The sequence below is a fragment of the Channa argus genome, chromosome 3, assembly GCF_033026475.1.
Source record: "Channa argus isolate prfri chromosome 3, Channa argus male v1.0, whole genome shotgun sequence".
NCBI classification, from domain to species: domain Eukaryota; kingdom Metazoa; phylum Chordata; class Actinopteri; order Anabantiformes; family Channidae; genus Channa; species Channa argus.
The window spans coordinates 2,419,172-2,439,414 of NC_090199.1; the positions used below are offsets into that span (position 1 = coordinate 2,419,172).

The 20,243-nt window shown below is 41.0% G+C and overlaps 2 protein-coding genes across 7 annotated transcripts in view; both read right to left on the reverse strand.

Annotated features, from left to right (window-relative positions):
- Positions 1–1,542: 1,542 nt before the first annotated feature.
- The window catches only part of LOC137124438 (protein NLRC3-like), a 176,426-nt gene continuing 157,725 nt past the window's right edge, over positions 1,543–20,243 (reverse strand). For all 6 annotated transcript variants that reach the window (XM_067499428.1, XM_067499432.1, XM_067499430.1 and 3 more), the window contains 4 exons: positions 8,361–8,534; positions 7,092–7,265; positions 4,623–4,796; positions 1,543–4,095 (listed from right to left, as the gene is read on the reverse strand). In XM_067499428.1, coding sequence (XP_067355529.1) covers positions 4,050–4,095; positions 4,623–4,796; positions 7,092–7,265; positions 8,361–8,534 — 568 coding nt within the window. In that variant the 3' untranslated portion in view covers positions 1,543–4,049. The remainder of the gene's footprint in view (positions 4,096–4,622; positions 4,797–7,091; positions 7,266–8,360; positions 8,535–20,243) is intronic.
- On the reverse strand, positions 13,317–18,274 carry LOC137124463 (protein NLRC3-like). The gene is made up of 5 exons (XM_067499507.1): positions 17,979–18,274; positions 16,582–16,676; positions 15,646–15,750; positions 15,355–15,434; positions 13,317–15,193 (listed from the first exon to the last, which is right to left on the reverse strand). Exons 2-5 carry the CDS (start codon positions 16,593–16,595, stop codon positions 13,317–13,319), a joined length of 2,076 nt encoding a protein of 691 aa, XP_067355608.1. The 5' UTR covers positions 16,596–16,676; positions 17,979–18,274.

Below are 20,243 nucleotides of genomic sequence, written 5' to 3' on the forward strand. Positions count from 1 at the left end.
CTGAGCCATTTGTTTGTTACAATCATTGATCTGTTCTAATCTGAGGAACAGTTGCTAATGTTGGTAATAACCAGGACTTCAGAGAGGAAACCTTTCACATGCAACATCAACTTCCACTGCAATACTCCATCAATCCACAGGGTGGCGCTGTAACACAAAGCTGAACAGAAATCGGAATTTACCAGGGCGGCTGCAGGTCCTTCAAAAGTCTTCAAAGCTCCTAAATTCACATTGGATTGGTCTGAAATGTTTGAGTCGTGCACCACAAGAATTCCAGCTCACACATGCAGAACAGGAAGCATAAAATTGTCAGAAGAAGAATCTGAGTCAGTCTATTCTAGAAAGGAAGGTTCTTCTCTATGAGACAGAGCCAAGAAATTCAAAGGTGTTTGCTGCACATGCTGCAACTGGATCCAGGACAGAAGATCCAGTGGAAGGACCAAGTGAGCATCTGCCCAAGAAAACCAGTACTCACAAGTGCCTCCTTGTAAAACAGATGCCTTGTAGACTGATGAGTCAAAGTTTGAGGTGTTTGGATCCAAGTGAAACACATGTGATCTGCAGAGCTCATGAGAAGATGATAGATGGCTGCTCAACACCACCAGTGAAATATGGAGGTGGAAACATGATGGAAGTAAAGATTAACATGCAGAATGAATTTGACCAACATTCTGTGATAAAATTCTTGTGTTTTGAGATTATTTTCAACAATTTGGTTGAATAAGATCAAAAGATATAACATCCAGGTTTCAGGTGGAAGGTTTCACGCACTGCTGACATCATGAAAAAGAGGAACCTTCATATGACTAAGGACCTGACGTGCTCTGAGAAGGACTGTAGGAACAAACCGTGGTCCTTAGTTGAGAATGAGCGTAAAGAAGGAAAGAAAACCAGATGGCAAAGTCCAGTTGTCTTCATTGAAGCTGTGAGATTTGCTGCTTGAAAGTCGTGTCTTAACAAGATCATTTGTTGCTGAAAGGAAACGCAAACTAACATTATTAATACTATGACAGTCAATGAACATTTTATTAGTATTTATGAATTCCTAAAAGAGCTGAAGACCCTCTTCTTGTTCCTTTGGTTCCTTTTTCCAAACCATTTTAAATCCACAGTCCTAATAGCAGCTTGTAGTAGACTTGATGCTCAGCACACTAGAGCTAAAGCCGAGCTTGAGTTAATGACTCATATTTAAAACTCATTCATATGAGTCAGAAACATACAGTATTGAATATTTGTGTGTGTGTTTCTCTACTTTTAAGTTTAAGCTCAAAACCTTCCTCTTTAATAAAGCATATAGTTAGTTATAGTTATGCAGCTACAGGCTCAGACTGCTGGGGGACCCCCCCCCCCAATGCACTGAGCTCCTCTCCTCCTCCTGTCACCACTGCATGACATTAACTCTGTGTGTTTTCTCCAGTAGTTGTCTTTGTCCCTCTCTGTCCCCTTCTCTCTGTCCCTTTCTGCAGGTGTCCCCAGCTTTAGAGCTGTGTGTCTTCCAGTGTGCAGCTACTGGTCAAACCAACCTGCCAGATATTTTGTTGCTCTTTTCTTTTCTCTCTCCACTTTCCACTCACCCCAACCGGTCAAGGCAGATGGCTGCTCACCCTGAGCCTGGTTCTGCTGGAGGTTTCTTCCGTTAAAGGCAGTTTTTCCTCCACTGTTGCTTAGAGCTTGTTCAAGGGGGAATTGTTGGGTTTTCTCTATACATCTTTATAGTGTTGACTTTATTCTGTAAAGGATCTTGAGATGACTTTGTTGTGAATTGGCGCTAGATAAATAAAGTTGAATTATGGTTGTTATGTTGTTCACACACATTGTTCCTAAAATGACTGTATCATCACTATGTGTCTCTTCAAACAGTGCTGCACTAATTATTCATTTTAATAAGATTTTTCCAACAGTGTCGAAGACACAAGCTAGTGTGCACAACAACATCCTCTTTGGAGAAGTGTATTCAGTGTGTAGGACCTGTTTCTACTTTCAAGTGGTTTGGCTCTAAATGTACAAGTGACTGTTGTTCATTTACAATGTGTTGCCAGAGACAGAAGGTGCAGATTTGTCATATTTGAAGGTTTTTGTGGAAGTTTTTAAATATGTCTTGAAACCCATTTTTATTCCCTGGCTTTTAAAAATAAAAGCTTTGCATTTTATTTCTTTGGTTTCTTTTCTATATTTTTGACTGTAGTGACACAATGGTCATAGAGGAAGGACCTGATTGAAACAATGGGCCTGACCAACATTAAGGTTGTTTTGAGGGTTTGGTTTTAAGCAAAGAAATGTTTTGAGGTGGATGTTTTAGATCTTGGAAAGGCCTTTAAGAGTGTTGTAGCAAAAAGTGTGAGGCAAGTTTAGGAGGCAAAAGGCAGCTCACAGTCTTGGTTATGGTGAGTTTAATCAGCAAGACAGAGAAACATGCAGAACAGAACTACACTCAGGAGTCAATCAGATTGACAAGTCTTTACAGGTTAAGGTGTCTTTTAACCACTCAGCTCGGCAGCTGAATTCACAAAAAGGATCAAATCAACCTGACAGACATACAGGTGAAAAGACAGTGGTCAGGAATCTAATCAGCAAGTCTCTGAGACCACTCGTCTCCTATGTGGTCCCTGCTGGGACAGCTTCCTGATGAAGCTCTGGTCTAAAGACAGTGCAGACAGTAGGTCTGCTGAGGTGTGAATGTAGCATTTGGTCAACTTAAACAGGTATTTTCATTTGTAGGAACATTTCTCTTACATCACCACAGTCCTAGAGGGTCTTAGATCCTCAGGGAGGAATTGGCATGAAACTGTGGTGTAAAAACTGGTTGGATTGACCAGATATTTGGTAAATGGAAACCTGTGATATTGTCTTTGCTATGTACTTTCAAATCTATACTTAGCTCTGCACCCAGTGATGTCTGTGTCACACAAAAACATTATGATGTATATTGACACTGAATTTGTGCAACTGATGACTTCTGTTGTTTGTCTTGTGATTAAAATGTCATCAAAAGGAGGGAAATGTGATGGAAAATCAAGTCTGATTAAATGATTCCATGTTACTTTTAGCATTTTACTTAGTTATACTGACAACTTGTACTCAGTACTTTTAAAATGTTTATAACATATATATACACATTTTGTCTTGAAGTGTTTGCAGTTATTGTCTAACAGCAGACTTTCCCACACTGTAGTGACCCAAAGTCAAGGTGCTTATCAAAGTGCTGAAAAGGGAAAAGGTTTCCAGAAAAGGAGAAAAGTGCTGGGAGCAGTAGCCTGAGGGTGGAGAATGTTCTGCCCAGCAACAGAAGCTTAGAAAACTAATGTGTGATGTATGAAGTTTAGAACTGCACTTGAAACTCTGTTGATGTTCTTCTCTCTTCCTGGATGTTGAAGCTTCTTTACTGATTCCACTTGAGGTGTCTAAGTGCAGATATTGTCATTTTTAACATTAATAATAAAACACAGACTTTACTGATTCTAAAAACACATTTGTTTATTTTCAGCTATTTATCTGTTAATAATATAAAGATAATGAGAAACTGTCTATTTTTGCTAAAAAGAGTTCAGAGAGAAACATTTCACTTTAACACTACATCACTTAAACAGAAATATGAACTTCATCTACAGTTATGATGTCCTCAACAGAACTAATGTGCAGAGACAGTTTGTCTTCAGAAGATCTGAAGAAATCAAAAAAGACAAAGTCAAATCCAGGTGGAGGTGGAGGAGGTGGTAGAGTGTGGAGCAGAAGGAGTGGAGGAGTCTCAGTGTGTCTGCAGAGACTGTGTAGAAGGACAGAGCAGCAGCAGAGCAGATCCAGATCCACTGCTGATCCTCTGTCAGATCCAGAGGATCACACAGGGATGATGGTGGACTTGACATTGTGTCTGACAGTGGAGCTGTTCTCAGAGCAGTTCAGACTGCAGCACTGAGAGTCATCTCCACTTCTTCTGATTCCTCTGTCAGTCACTGCTGGATGAAGCTCTCCTCTCCACTCTACCTCCCAGTAACATGGTCCAGTCAGAGCCTCTCTGCACACAACATGCTGCTGCTGCAACATCTGGATCATCAGGACAAACACTGTTTAGTTAGAAAAGAAACCCAGTCATTACACCTGTAGAGAGAATGAGAGAGAACAGAGGAGATCAATGATGTTTCCAGAGACTCACTTCATCATCTGTCAGTCAGCAGAGGTTCTGGTCTGTACAAAGACCACATGGTTACTAAATGGAACCATGGTTCTTTGATTTGCAGGCTTCAGTCAGACTGATCTTAGAGCTGTGACAAAGATGAAACTGATCAATAGTTTAGTGTTGAAATCAGATCAGATTTGAGGAATGAGGACCACTGTCTCTATACATGTTGTGAGGCTGTCAGCTGGAATCCAGCTTTATTTCCTGTCCTCATGAAGACAACAACAACAGTCGTCTTCACATCAACTCCAACACTGTTCTCTCTGTCTCTGTCTTTCTGTCCAATCCTGAAGCCTGTCCCCATTCTCCTCTCACAGCTTCACTGAGGAAAGCAGCCACTGAGAAGGTTGGAGCTTTACAGGAAAAACTGGATCTTTGCTTTGATACTAACTGGGTTTAGTACAATACTGCTGAAAGCCGCATGGACTGACTCCAACCCTCTACTGACCTCAGAGTCTCCAGTCTACAGTGTGGACTCTCCACAAGATCAGACAGAAGCTTCACTGCTGAATCCTGCAGGTTGTTGTAGCTCAGGTCCAGGTCTCTCAGATGGGAGGGGTTGGACTTCAGAGCTGAGACCAGAGAATCACAGCTGATCTTTGACAAACTGCAGTGACTCAATCTGCATAAAGAATCAAAGATGTGTATCAAATCATTAGTAACAATCAGATTTGTCCTAATCAATGGTGTTAGAGGGACTTTGTCCTTGTGTTATTGTGGATCATCAGAATGTCAGACTTCTACAGACATCATCCAAATGTCAGCACAACATTCATACACCTATTCATGTCAGCACTGATTCAGAACATGCTGCTCACCTCACTCACCTCTGGAATTATCAGACAAACATCAAATCACATCTGACAGACTAAAAACTTCCTACAATACTTTGACTCATCAGTGAAATGGATCAAACTTTAAAGAACCAGAACTGATCCAGTATAAAGGTCTTGCTTGGTCCTGGTCTCTGTCCTGCAGACCAGCTCAGCTTTAATTAAAACTTTGGAAAATGTTCAGCAGAAATGTGAAATAAAAACAATTTTCACTTCATGGACTGAAACATGGAAAAACAACAGTTTGGTTCTTTAAACATTTTTCAACTCATTTAACAAGAAAATTCATCTTTATGAAAAAATACAAATAGTTTTTATGGTTCCAAATCCTACATCATACAGTATATGATTAAATCTCAAAGTCTTTATTTTATACAGCATAATTATCAGCTGATAGTTTGATACTATTTTATTTCTTCTTATCCTGTGTTATATTCGGGAAGTGAACACTGAGACGCATCATTTCTATTCTGCACAGTTGGTCTGATGATAAAACAAGAAACATTCAACTTTAAAATGCACAAACCCCTTTTCCAGAAAAGTTGTGACACTGTAAAATGTAAAGACACAGAAATGATTTGTAAATAATTTTAAACCTATTTGATTCTAAATAGTACAAAGACATGTTGAAACTGAAACATCTGATTGTTCTGTATTTGCCAGAAACATATTTCTAAAAAGTTGGTTCAGAGGCAACAAAAGGCTGGAAAAGACCAACAACAGCAGTCAAGCTGACACAACAACACATCCTACACAATCAGGGGCCACTGCATCAAGAACACACATGTTTCTGTAGTGAAAGTCACTGCGTGGACTCAGGAACCTCACAAATCCACTGTCAATGGACACAGTTTGTCTCTGGGAAGAAACACGATGCAGAAACTCTGTCTCCTCTGAACTCAAGCTCATTCAAAATGGACTGAAGGGAGGTGGGAAAGTGTCCTATGAGACATTCGTTTGGCCAAATTTCAAAGAAAGTGCTTTAAAGTGAATGACAGTGTAGCTTTTAGTACGGTGGCCCTGAGAGCTCAAAGCACTGCAATTTGAGAAACAAGCCAACAGCCACCACACAACCAAATGAAGAGCTTTTTTTAAAAAACACACATGATTACACACATGTAATCGAAGAAACTAAGTCCACAAGGTCTTAATCAGATGGTTGTCACTGTTCATGTAAAGGGGAGGTGCAGGTCATCTGGGCTCCTGTGTTGTGTCTTATTGCAGGACATTTCTATACGTCCTTGTGTTGTGTCCAGACCATATGAGCGGTGAGAATCTCTGCTCCCCACTCAAACCCACACCAGGCCACTCAGCTGATTGTCCCTCAGATTTCACCCACTCTGTTGGGTTTTTAAGAGAGAGGCGTCTTTTTAAATTCCAACATGAATCTTTACTCACTGTAATAATGATCATCAACAGTTCACCTGGATGAACTTGAAGCTCCCTGTTTAAAGTACTTCAGAAACTCCATTATTGAGCTCACAGTGACCAGTTGCTTCAGGCTCGACGGGTGAATGGTACCAGTGCAACACTGGAGCTGGTTCTCTGTTGGGTTTTGTGTTTTTGCAGCATTTTTTTCTAAATGCTGCATCTGTGTTGTTAAATTGATGAACTTGTTTTCTTCTTTTCTTTGTGTTTTGTTCATTTTCACATTTTCTCAAATTGTGCTGCTTTCAGATCTTAGCACCACAGTATTTTAATTACGAGGTTCATTTACAGATAACTGCAGGTAACTGGTTGGTTTCAGTCCACATTAAAGCAGCTGGTCCTGTTTGTACCCAAACACATAGTTTGGATGAAAAAGAGCTGATGCAGCACAGTGGTTAACATGTCCCTTTTTAAAAATGTGCTGCTGGCATCAAATTCAAGATGAGCAAATATTAAAACAAACAAAAACAAATGTATCAATTTCAGTATTTGATATTTGTTTTTGTTGTATTTAATATAAAAATGATTTGCAAATCATTGCATTGTCTGTATTTCCATTTTACACAGTGAACCAGCTTTTACTGGAAACTGGATTTGTAATTAATTAACTTCAGTTGTGGTGTAAAGATCTAATTAGTATCAGTCAGTGAACTGACCTCAGAGTCTCCAGTCTACAATGTGGACTCTCCAGAAAACCACACAGCAGCTTCACTGCTGAATCCTGCAGCATGTTGTCACTCAGGTCCAGTTCTCTCAGATGGGAGGGGTTGGACTTCAGAGCTGAGACCAGAGAATCACAGCTGATCTCTGACAAACTGCAGCCACTCAATCTGAATAAAGAATCAAAGATGTGGATCAAATCATTAGTAACAATCAGATTTGTCCTAATCAATGGTGTTAGAGGGACTTTGTCCTTGTGTTATTGTGGATCATCAGAATGTCAGACTTCTACAGACATCATCCAAATGTCAGCACAACATTCATACACCTATTCATGTCAGCACTGATTCAGAACATGCTGCTCACCTCACTCACATTTCATTACATTTGTTCTCAAACTGAATGTGATAAATGTCATAAAGACTTTAGAACAGTTCAATTTTATAATTAACATTTTTGTTTCACTGTCAAAAAGATCAAATAAATAAAAACAAAAACACCATTAGTGTCAGAATGTCATTATTGTTACATCGTTAATTTAAACAAATATATAAACAACGATTCTGTTTATTGTTGTTATAAAAATGTATTTAAATGTCGGAACTAACTAAACATTTTCTAGTTTATTGAGAAACATCAGTGAAAAATATGAGTGTTTGAGTTCTGAAGGTTTAATTTCAGTGAACAAACATTTTCCTCACAACTCACTGAAATTAAGTGAAACTGAAGAAACAGGTTTGATGGAGGACGAAACTATTTCCCATCTGATGTAAAGCTGTCAATCATCTCCTGTTGCACTTGATAGTAGTTGTGGAATGTTTGGAGGATTTCTTTCCTTTTCTCTGCACCTTCCAATCCCACTCTGCTGCTCCTCTCTACATTTATTCCACTCAAATCAAACAGGATCAACTGTCTCTGCTTCTTGACACAGTTGGCAGTTGGATGCTTCTTCATTAGCTTCAGTCAACTATTTAGTGCTGTGTGTCCTGTTCTTAACCTGCTGATTCTTCTCTCCTCCTTCTATTTGCTCCAAGCTGATTCTCTGTTGCTGCTTTATACAAGTGTCTTCAATTCTAAGTCTGACAATCAAATGTCATTTTCACATTTTTACATCGGATTTGTTGACACTTTCAAAACTTCCTTTCAACCACTGAACAGTTTGAATGTGATTTGACCTCAGAAACATGAACCTGTCTGTAGTTTAGTGTCACCACAACTTTCACATCATATTCATCTCAGCACACAACTAAAAAATGGTGTCTGACCTCAGAGTCTCCAGTCTACAGTGTGGACTCTCCAGAAAACCACACAGCAGCTTCACTGCTGAATCCTGCAACTTGTTGTCACTCAGGTCCAGTTCTCTCAGATGGGAGGGGTTGGACTTCAGAGCTGAGACCAGAGAATCACAGCTGATCTCTGACAAACTGCAGTTCATCAATCTGCATAAAGAATCAAAGATGTGGATCAAATCATTAGTAACAATCAGATTTGTCCTAATCAATGGTGTTAGAGGGACTTTGTCCTTGTGTTATTGTGGATCATCAGAATGTCAGACTTCTACAGACATCATCCAAATGTCAGCACAACATTCATACACCTATTCATGTCAGCACTGATTCAGAACATGCTGCTCACCTCACTCACCTCTGGAATTATCAGACAAACATCAAATCACATCTGACAGACTAAAAACTTCCTACAATACTTTGACTCATCAGTGAAATGGATCAAACTTTAAAGAACCACAACTGATCCAGTATAAAGGTCTTGCTTGGTCCTGGTGTCTGTCCTAAAGATCAGCTCAGCTTTAATGAAAACTTTGAAAATGTTCAGCAGAAATGTGAAATAAAAACAATTTCCACTTCATGGACTGAAACATGGAAAAACAACAGTTTGGTTCTTTAAACATTTTTCAACTCATTTAACAAGAAAATTCACCTCTATGAAAAAAAATATTGGATTAAAACAACTTGTGCTTGTTACTTTAAATGTCTCATTTTTAACATGGGTGACACATATTGTTCTGGCTTTTCTATTGCTTGGGAAGCCTAAAGTGTGGGCGATAGAAAAGTATTTACAACTATCCTTTATCAATGGTTCAGAGAAAAAAACACATGATGCATGGTATCCATCCATTTTAGCATGTGTTGTCATTTTCAAACCACTAGAGAACAAGAACACGATTTACCTTCTATTTCTAACACACAGTGGGTTAGATTACTGTTAATGCAACCGCAAGGGGGCACAAGCCAGTGTCTTCTTGTGTCAGTCCCAAGTCTGGATAAATGCAGAGGGTTGTGGCAGGAAGGGCATCCGACGTAAAACACATGCCAAATCAAACATGCGAATCGTGACAAAGACTTCCATACCGGATCGGTCGGGGCCCGGGTTAACAAAGACCGCCACCGGTGCTGTTGACCTACAGGGTACCGGTGGAAATTGGACTACTGTTGGTCAAAGACGAAGAAGAAGAGGAGGAAGGTGTGTTCGTAGGCAGAGAGAGAAGAGGAAAGTTAAGAATGTAGGACTGACAGTAGGGACTTTGAATGTTGGGACTATGACAGGGAAGGCTAGGGAGTTGATCGACATGATGCAGAGAAGGAAGGTGGACATACTGTGTGTCCAGGAGACCAGGTGGAAAGGTAGCAAGGCTAGAAACTTAGGAGCAGGGTTCACGTTGTTCTACCATGGGTCAGATAGGAGGAGAAATGGAGTAGGAGTTATCCTGAAAGAGGATTTGGTGAGGAATGTTCTAGAGGTGATTAGAGTATCAGACAGGTTGATGATGTTCAATGTTGTGAGTGGTTTTGCCCCACAGGTAGGATGTGAGTTAGAAGAGAAGGAGAAATTCTGGAGTGAGTTAGATGAAGCGATGCAGAGCATCCACAGAGGTGAGAGAGTGGTGATTGCTGCAGATTTCAATGGGCATGTAGGTGAAGGGAACAGAGGTGATGAGAATGTGATGGGCAGGTTTGGTCTTCAGGACAGGAACACAGAAGAAAAGATGGTGGTTGACTTTACAAAGAGGATGGAAATGGCTGTAGTGAACAATTTCTTCCAGAAGAGGCAGAAACATAGGGTGACGTACAAGAGCGGAGGTAGAAACACTCAGGTGGACGACATCTTGTGTAGATGCTGTAATCTGAAAGAGATCAGTGACTGTAAAGTGTTGGTAGGGGAGAGTGTAGCCAGACAACACAGGATGGTGGTGTGTAAAATGATGCTGGTGGTGAGGAAGATGAAGAGGACAAAGGCAGAGCAGAGGATGAAGTGGTGGAAGTTGAAAAAGTTCAGGAGTGTATACAGAGAAAGAGGTTAGCTAAGAAGAAGTGGGACACAGAGAGGACTGAAGACAGTAGACAGGAGTACAGGGAGATGCAGCATAAGGTGAAGGTAGAGGTGACAAAGGCCAAACAAAGAGCATATGAGGACTTGTGTACTAGGTTGGACACTAAAGAGGGAGAGGTGGATTTGTACAGGTTGGCCAGACAAAGAGATAGAGATGGGAAGGATGTGCAGCAGGTTAGTGTGATTAAAGATAAGGATGGAAATGTATTGACAGGTGCCAGGACTGATGCTGAGGTTGGAGCTGCCAGGCAGGAGGTCTAGAGGAAGACCAAAGAGGAGATTTATGGATGTAGTGAGGGAGGACATGAAGTTAGTTGGTGTGAGAGAAGAGGATGCAGAGGACAGAGTTAGATGGAGGCACATGATTCACTGTGGCGACACCTGAAAGGGATCAGATACGAGTAAGATACCGACGTAGAGGCAGAGATTAAAACTCTGCAAACCAGCTGTGAGGACATCAAAGATGTGGACCAGTGAGGCTGTAGAGGAACTGGGATGTTTTTAGGTCTGTCACTAACAGTCTGGATGAGAACACAGACACTGTGATGTCAACTCCTGAAGTTCACAGACGACAGCACCCTCATCGGTCTCTGATGGAGACGAGTTGGTGTCATGGTGCAGCATGAACAACCTGGAGCTCAATGCTCTCAAAACAGTGGAGATGATAGTGGATTTCAGGAAGGACCCAGCCCCCCTCCCCCCTGTCATCCTCTGCAACACTCCGGTGTCCTGTTGAGTCCTTCCGCTTCCTGGACACCACCATCACCCAGGAGCTCATGTGGGAGCAGAACATCAGCTCCCTCACCAAGAAGGCTCAGCAGAGGCTGTACTAAGTTTCACCTCCCTGTGAAGATGTGAGTGAACTTCTACGCTGCCATCATCAAATCCATTCTCACATCCTCCATCACAGTCTGGTTCTCTGCAGCCAGGGACAAGGACAAGCTGCAGCGCGTCATCCACTGTGCAGAGAAGGTGATCAGCTGCAGCCTCCCATCTCTCCAACAGCTGTACATCTCCAGGACCCACAAGAAGAGTTTCTTCCCCACTGCAGTCAGCCTGCTGACCAGTGCCCTAATCCCCCCTAGATAACCCCCTCCTCCAATCTTCAGACAGTGTGTCACACATTTGTATTTTAACTTTTTATTTTTGGATTCTGTGTTTGCACCTGACACCAAGACAAATTCTGAAATACTGTAAAGCGTTTTTACTGCACCCGGCAATAAAAAGTTTTCTGATTCTTATTCTGTGTGATTCTGATTGTGTGACAGGAAGCATCATGCTCAGGTTGAAGTGTCACCTGTTGATTGAGACGAATCAGACACCACTAAAGATACTTTCAATCATGTTTCCAGATGTTTGGTCTGTCTCTCTGCTTCTGTGTGTCAGATTTAAAATGTGTTTTTTAGACATTTTATTTGAAAAGTCATTACACCTGAAAATGTATGTATTTATTACAACTTTTCGTTATTAGATCTAAAACTTTCCTAAACATTTGTTTTCACAACAAATTGTCAATTTCTACAGTTTCATTCTGTTTTCTGATTTAAAACTAAACAAAACATTTTGACACATTTAAACTACAAACCTGAAAAATGTTTTGAGTTTGCTTGATCACTGACCTCAGAGTCTCCAGTTTACAGTCGGAACGCTCCAGTCCAGCAGACAGCAGCTTCATTCTTGAATCCTGTAGGTCGTTAGAGCTCAGGTCTAGTTCTCTCAGATGGGAGGGGTTGGACTTCAGAGCTGAGGCCACAACTTCACAGTGAGTCTCTGAGAGGTCACAGCCACAAAGTCTGATGACAGACAATAGAAAATGTCAACTATGCTGAAATCTGACACATAATAAAAATAATCTTTCAGCAGATGAACATGAGCAGATGTGGTTTAGGAGGCCAATTTGTAAGTTGTTCATGTTTCTGCTTGAAACCTGACCTCCTTCTGTCCACATGTCAAAGTGTCTTCCAACAACAAAGACAAACTAACTAACCCAGGTTACAGACTGACACTAAACATGATTAGAGACAATTCATTTTTGTCTAATTGTTTGTTGAAAATATCATTAATGACTAAAATGATCCTTTAAATGGAATTAAGAAGGAGAGAAAAATGTCTTCTTAAGCATATGAGAGAGGGGAGGTGACATCACATCCTCTCTCAGCTGAAACAGTCACTTAACATTTAGTTGTTGATCCAAAATGACTGGGGGTCAGTTTGTTGTTCAGGAAGGAGGAGCTGGGGACTGAAGTACTGATCTTGAGGTTCGTGAACAACCTGCCTTATCTCATCACACACAAAACTCTCTCCCACTTTACATTTTATTGACTGAAATCTCAAAAACGTGTAAAAGCAGTAAAGCTTCAAGGTCTGTTGGTTCCACCAGATCACAGATATTAGAATAAACATGTCTGTGTATGAACAGAATAATAAAGTGACACATTATAGAAACTTAGTGGAGACACTGTGTCCACTGTAAAGAAATCAGACATCAGTAAAGACCATGTCGACTGTCAAAACTGCTTCAACACAAACTCTAAAAGCCAGAAAATGTTGGGCTGGATTTGTATTTAACCTCCACAAACCAAAGACAGACACAACACAAAAATCATTTTGTCTTATGATGAAAAATAAAAAATACACCGACGTCTCTTATCTGTTGTGTGACGTGGACATGAAGCAAGTGATGAGGACATGGACAAATAACCATGATTAAATTCCTGATAATAAACAACACAAGAAGTTGAAGATGTGATTTTTTAAAAGAAAACCTTTATAGTGTTGAAAGACTATATTAAATTGTATGTGTGATGGTTGATTTCTTCGTACTGAAGCTTCATCTTTATGTTACTTTATAATTTTAACCATCACATCTGGACTTACTGAGCCTTTCTGCAGTTCCTCACAGCTGGGATCAGTCTCCGTCGTCCCTCCTCTGATGTGTTGTACTTCTTCAGGTCCAACTCATCCAGAACCTCCTCTGACATCTGCAGCATGTAGGCCAGAGCTGAGCAGTGGATCTCAGAGAGTTTCTCTGATCTGTTCTCTGACTTCAGGAACTCTTGGATCTCCTGATGTACTGAGTGGTCCTTCATCTCCATCAGACAGTGGAAGATGTTGATGCTTCTGTCAGGAGACATTTTATCACTGTTCTTCTTCTTCAGATTGTTGATGACTGTCTGGATGATTTCTGGACTGTCCCTTGTCTGACTCAGCAGACCTCCTAAGAGTCTCTGGTTGGACTCCAGAGAGAGGCCATGAAGGAAGCGAACAAACAGGTCCAGGTGACCATTTTTACTTTGGAGAGATTTCTCCATGGCTCCACTCAGGAACTCATCCAGGGGAGGAACATAGGTATCACTGTTTCTAAAAAACTTAAAAATCTTCATTAGAAAAGACTCTGGGATTAAGTAATTGTGTTTATACTCTTTCCCTAGGTAACTCTCCAGTACCTTTTCCTCCCTGTTGGTGTAACAGTGGAAGAAGTAAACTGCAGCCAGAAACTCCTGGATGCTCAGATGAACAAAGCAGTAGACTGTTTTCTGGAAGATCACACTCTCTCTTTTGAAGATCTCTGTACAAACTCCTGAGTACACCAAGGCCTCTGTGACATCAAGACCACACTGCTCCAGGTCTTCTTGGTAGAACATGATGTTTCCTTTCTCCAGATGTTCAAACGCCAGCCTCCCCAGCTTAACAAGAACTTCCCTGTCAGCCTCCGTCAGCTCCTGTGGACTGGTCTCATGTCCCTCATCATACTTGTTCTTCTTCCTCTTGGTCAGAACCAGCAGGAAGTGTGAGTACATGTCAGTCAGGGTCTTGGGCAGCTCTCCACTCTGCTCTGTAGTCAACATGTGCTCCAGAACTGTAGCAGTGATCCAGCAGAAGACTGGGATGTGACACATGATGTGGAGGCTCCTGGATGTCTTGATGTGGGAGATGATTCTGCTGGACATCTCTTCATCACTGAACCTCCTCCTGAAGTACTCCTCCTTCTGGGCGTCAGTGAAGCCTCCTACTTCTGTTACCCTGTCGACACACGTAGGAGGGATCTGATTGGCTGCTGCAGGTCTGGAAGTTATCCAGACCAGAGCCGAGGGAAGCAGATTCCCCTTGATGAGGTTTGTCAGCAGCACGTCGACTGATGACGTCTGTGTGACATCAGACACAACCTCACTGTTGTTGAAATCCAGTGAACGCCTGTTTTCATCCAGGCCGTCAAAGATGAACAAAAGTTTACAGACAGCCAGCTGCTCTGCTGTGACCTTCTGTAATGTTGGATGGAAAACATGGAGCAGCGTGAGAAGACTGTACTGCTCATCTTTGATCAAGTTCAGCTCCCTGAACGAAAGCACAACCAGCACACTGACATCTTGGTTTTCCAAGCCCTCTGCCCAGTCCAGACTGAACTTCTGCACCGAGAAGGTTTTTCCAACACCAGCGACGCCGTTGGTCAGAACCACTCTGATGTGTCTCTGTTGGTCAGGTAAGGCTTTAAAGATGTCGTGGACCTTGATTGGAATGTCATGGAGGGTCTTCATCTTGGAAGCTGTCTCAAGCTGCATCACCTCATGTTGGGTATTAACCTCTTCACTCTGTCCCTCTGTGATGTAGAGCTCAGTGTAGATCCTGTTGAGGAGGGTTCCACTTCCTGTTTCATCACTTCCTTCAGTCACACATTCACATCTCCTCCTCAGACTGATCTTATGTTCATCTAAAACCTCCTGCAGACCATCATCTGCTGAAAGATGAGAAACTACCAAAGATGTTTAAGAATTTGTGATTATTATAATATTTAACACAAACAAATGATAATAAAAAAATGTAATGTCAATGCTGTATAATACGACAAATGTCTGTGTTTAACACAACAAGTCTTGTTTTCAGAAACATCAGCAGACAGATGTTCAGTCTTACTTTGTACAGAGCTGCCCTGACTGTCTGTCTGCAGTCCAGGTCTTGTTCTGGATCTTTCTCCAATCTGCTGTTTCTTCTCTCTGTGAAAACATTTCTTTATAACTAACTAATCAGTAGATTTCTGTTTTTTTACTGCAGAAACACCATCAGTAGTTTGTGGATATAAAACCCAGACTAAGATCCATCTTAGTCTGAACCAGGATCTGCACTAATAGTGCTGCATCATCAATATAAATCATCTTCAGTGAATCATCTTCATCAGGTCAGTTTACAGTAGAAACTGTCTCTTACTCTGTGTCTGAGGGTCCAGGTTCAAGACTGAAGTGTGGAGGACGTTTTTTGGACCAGTCACTCTTCATAGACAGACTACTGGATCCTGAAGACTCTGGTTTCTGTCTGTGGAAACAAAAGTGTTTCTATCATTAACACTTGTAATAAACAGACATAAACACAAGACACTATCAGAGCTTTAGAATAAAAAAGGATTCTGTGTTTTTCTCCATCAATAACCTCTTTTCAGAAAAGTTGGGATGCTGTAAAATGTAAATACAATCACAATGAAATGATTTCCAAATCATTTCAAATGGATCTTTGTGAAGGCAGCAGTGGTGGAGTGGATCATGCTGTTGCTTCACAGCTAGAAGGTCCTTGGATCAAATCCCTGAGCAGCTGCAGCTTCTCTGTGTGGAGTTTGCATGTTGTCCCTGTGTTTTTGCCACTTTCCTCCCACAGTCCAAAGACATGCATGTTAGGGACATTGTCCCTAGGTGTCTGTCTGTGTATGTCTCTCTGTGTTGGCCCTGAGACAGACTGGAGACCAAAAACATAAAGACGCGTCTCTTTGTATGTCCTACATGTGTCATGTTCTTTTATGTGACTGTCACAGGTTTGTCTTTACGCTTCACTTTGTTACATGTGACAGTGGTTTACAGCTCACACACTGCACTGAATCTGCACAGTCAACGGCTCAAACATAGAGAAACATTTTGATTATCACAGTTGAATTAGTTCAGAACTTTATTTGGACAGAGACTGAAAGTTAACTTGCTATAAACTCTATATACACCGCATTGGTTACTTCATAAACTAATAATATATCATAAATACACAGTAACTTACACCTCAAACTGGGGGAAATGTTTTATTCTGTGTCCACAGACAATGTCCAACATGAGACTAAACTAGATTCTCTGACAGTGAAATAATAAATAATAATATCAAACTTACGATGTGTTCTCCATGTTCCTCCATCCACAGCATCAATCAGTCTTCTGGTTTGATTTCTTCAGAATAAAAGCACTTCCTCTATGAAGTTACTTTATCTACATACAAAAGTGGAAAAGTTCTGTTAGATAACAATATAACGATGCTTCCTGTTATTACTAAATGATTTTAGAAACACACCACACAAAGTGTTTATGGCCTATTTAGTGTCAGACCTTCATTACAACACAAGATTTTCAGTAACAAACACTGAGTAGACACATCAAACCACTGGACCTACTGACTGTAAGATCAGAAACACGTCAGTTTGAAATGTCCTACTTTTCCTTTTTGCTGCTGTTAATCCACTTTATTAAGTTTTGGGATTTTGTCATGTGACAAAGCTCCATGTAGATTTAGAAGATGTGCTCAGTCAAAATACAGTTTTTACACTGGATGAACTTCCTGACACAACCCTCCCCAATTTTCCAAGCTTGGGACCAGAACTGCACCACTGGGGATGGGAATGGGCAGTTTGGGCTTCAGGGTCACTGTTCCAATACTTTTCATTAGCCACACATCCTACAACCTCTGTGGTTGTTGGATGTATCCAGGGTGGAGATGTCACAGAGCATCATCATATCAGCATCGTAGACAGTTTGGTTAACTGGTGTGAGCACAATCATCTCCAGCTCAGCATCAGTAAAACAAAGGAACTGGTGGTGGACTTCAGGAAATCTGGGACTCCTGTCAATCCTCTCTCCCTATGGGGAGAGGGGGTGGAAGTGGCTTTGGACTACAAATACCTGGGTGTCCACCTGGACACTTAATGAAGACAGTAACAGACTGGCTGCTTCTGTTCTGGGGGAGAAGCTGGACCCTCTGCATGTTGTGGCTGAGAGGAGAATGTCGTCCAAACTCCTCCCTCCCACCCAGTCCACTGTGAACTGGCTGCACAGAGGAGAACTTTCAGCCAGAGACTGATCACAGTCAAGTTCTCCACAGAACAACACAGGAGATCCTGTCTCCCACTGGACATTCAACTGTTCAACTCCCCCATTCTGTAAAAAGGAGGGGGACTAAATGGTCCAAATGGACAAATAGTATTGTTTTTATTTCATTTACAGGTTTTTTCTTACTTCAGTAGTTTGTACTTGTTCATTGTCTTGGTTTGGGTGAAGATTTTTTCCTTTCTTTTCTACTTTTCACACACAGAGCAGGCAGCACAATTTCACTATGGGATCAATAAAGTTGTTGAATCTTGAATAATTCATTTCTGTTCAAATATTTTAGGGTTAAGCCATAATATAGAGAGGAAGTAACACACACACACACACTTCAGATCAGCATGAATAGATGGATCATTTTAAGTCCACAGAGACACTTAACTAGGAGAATAATCATGTTGTGTTAACACTCACTCTGCCTCAGCTTCTACTTTTCTTCTCTCTGCTCGGTTGATTTCAAATTGTCCAGTCTGAACTATCTGCACACTGTTCATTTCTCTTTCCTCTCTACAGGAAATCACATGACACAACTAAAGGCAACATACATTTTCAATGAGGAAAAACATTTGAAATTCATTTCTAAAAAATGACAAGGCTTCTAATGTTTCTGACAGAAACCATATAACCAGATATATTACATTCTAAAAGTTATTTGACATGTTATTGAGTCAGTAATATTTAAGATTTCATAAGGAAAATCGACAGTAGCGGAACCAAGATCTTTACTGCACCTTGTAAAAAATCCCAAGTCACATGCAGACAGTGGATTGGGAGCTGGAATCCATATTAAGAGAAAAGAGACTGTTACTGAAGTATTAGAAACATTTGTCTGTCAGCAGCTCCTGAACAACTGAAAGCAGTTTTCAGCAGTGTGTGTTGTTCCCTCCACCGTCCACAGGCATAAAACTCTGGACAGACTGAGAGGAAGAAAACTATCTACATGAAGTCTGAATGAACTTTCTGTTCCTCTTTCAAGAAGTCATGAATCATCTTTGTGGTGTTCACACCATCAGTTTAGTTTGAAAAAATATCCATCAGAAACATATTTAAAGGACAAAGATTTACTCACAGTATAGTTTAGAATTGATGTTACTGAAGAAAAACCGGTGACAGTGGGTTGATGAACAACAACCAACAATGAGCCCTATACTCAACCCTCAGTGTGTCCTAATGGACGAGTCCACCAGTCTGAACAAACATGTTTAAAACTGAAACACAGAGAGGAACCAGAGGAAGGAGGGAGTTCCACACACAAACACAAAGTTCATACAATGTTGTTTTCCTTTCGGCTTCTCCCGTGAGTTCAGTGTCGCCACAGCGGATAATTGTCCGCATGTTGATTTGGCAGTTTTTATGCCGGATGCCCTTCCTGACGCAACCCTCCCCAATTTCTACCGGGCTTGGACCAGCACTGCACAGCAGGGATGGGAATGGGCTGTTAGGGGTTCAGTGTCTTGCCCAGGGACACTTCGACAGCCTGAATATGAGAGTAGTGCAAAAGAACAGGTGTGAAAACAACTGGTAAATAAAAGTAAAATCACAATTAGCTGGAGGTCGAAATCATGATTTGAGACCAAAGAGGAGATTTATGGATGTAGTGAGAGAGGACATGAAGTTAGTTGGTGTGAGAGAAGAGGATGCAGAGGATGCAGAGGATGCAGAGGATGCAGAGGATAGAGTTAGATGGAGGCACATGATTCACTGCTGAGACCCCTGAAAGGGAACAAAGAAGATTTGCTCAATGCAGGTTAAAGTGCATTAGGACATCAGAATCTAAAGTCCAGAGTACAGTTTTTTTTTAATCAATATGTTTTTTATGTTTTGTTTTTTAAAACCCGAACTACAAATGGACAAAAACTAAAGCAAATTGTAGGAAAAAATTGTTTGTATCTCGCCTCCTGTTTTGGCCTCAAGTTATTTTCTGCCTGGTTAAATATCAGGGTTGGAATCTCATGGAGTGATGGACACACACACACACACACACACACACACACACACACACACACACACACACACACACACACACACACACACACACACACACACCATCTGAATGAACCTATTCTGATTTCTAATTGAACAATTAAGGAACTAGTCTTATTCATAAGGGTCTGTGGCCAGTGGGGAAAAACATTTTGCTTTCAAAAGGATCAAATCCTCTTTTTGCAATAAGTGTTGTGAAACGTCTACTTTCAGTGTGTCATCCATCACCTTCACTCAGACCAAATGATCAGGTCAACAAATCTAAAACGGGGAATAAATACGGGCATTAGCTTTCTGAACGCAGCTGTGGTTTGCAGTATTTGACTGTACTTGTAAAAGGTGATTACTGTGAATCAATAACAGTACTTTACTGTATATTCCAAATGTAATACTGTAGCTAGACCTTCCAGTAACACTGCATTTCCAGTGTTAGTATGATCTACTGTACAAATGAATGTAAAAACATTTAGAAATGGCTAGAAATACTATACTATGATTGACAGTTGTACAGCTCTTTACAGGTAGCATCCTTTTCAAATGACAATAAATACCAGGCTAATAAACTTACTAATCAAGCAGAAATGTTTGCACTTCGGATTGGAAACTCCAGACAAGTACATTTCAGGGGACACTGTGTCGTCAACGCGTTCTCATCCCACAGAGGTTTTTGCAGCCTTCTGTTGTTTCTGTAGATGA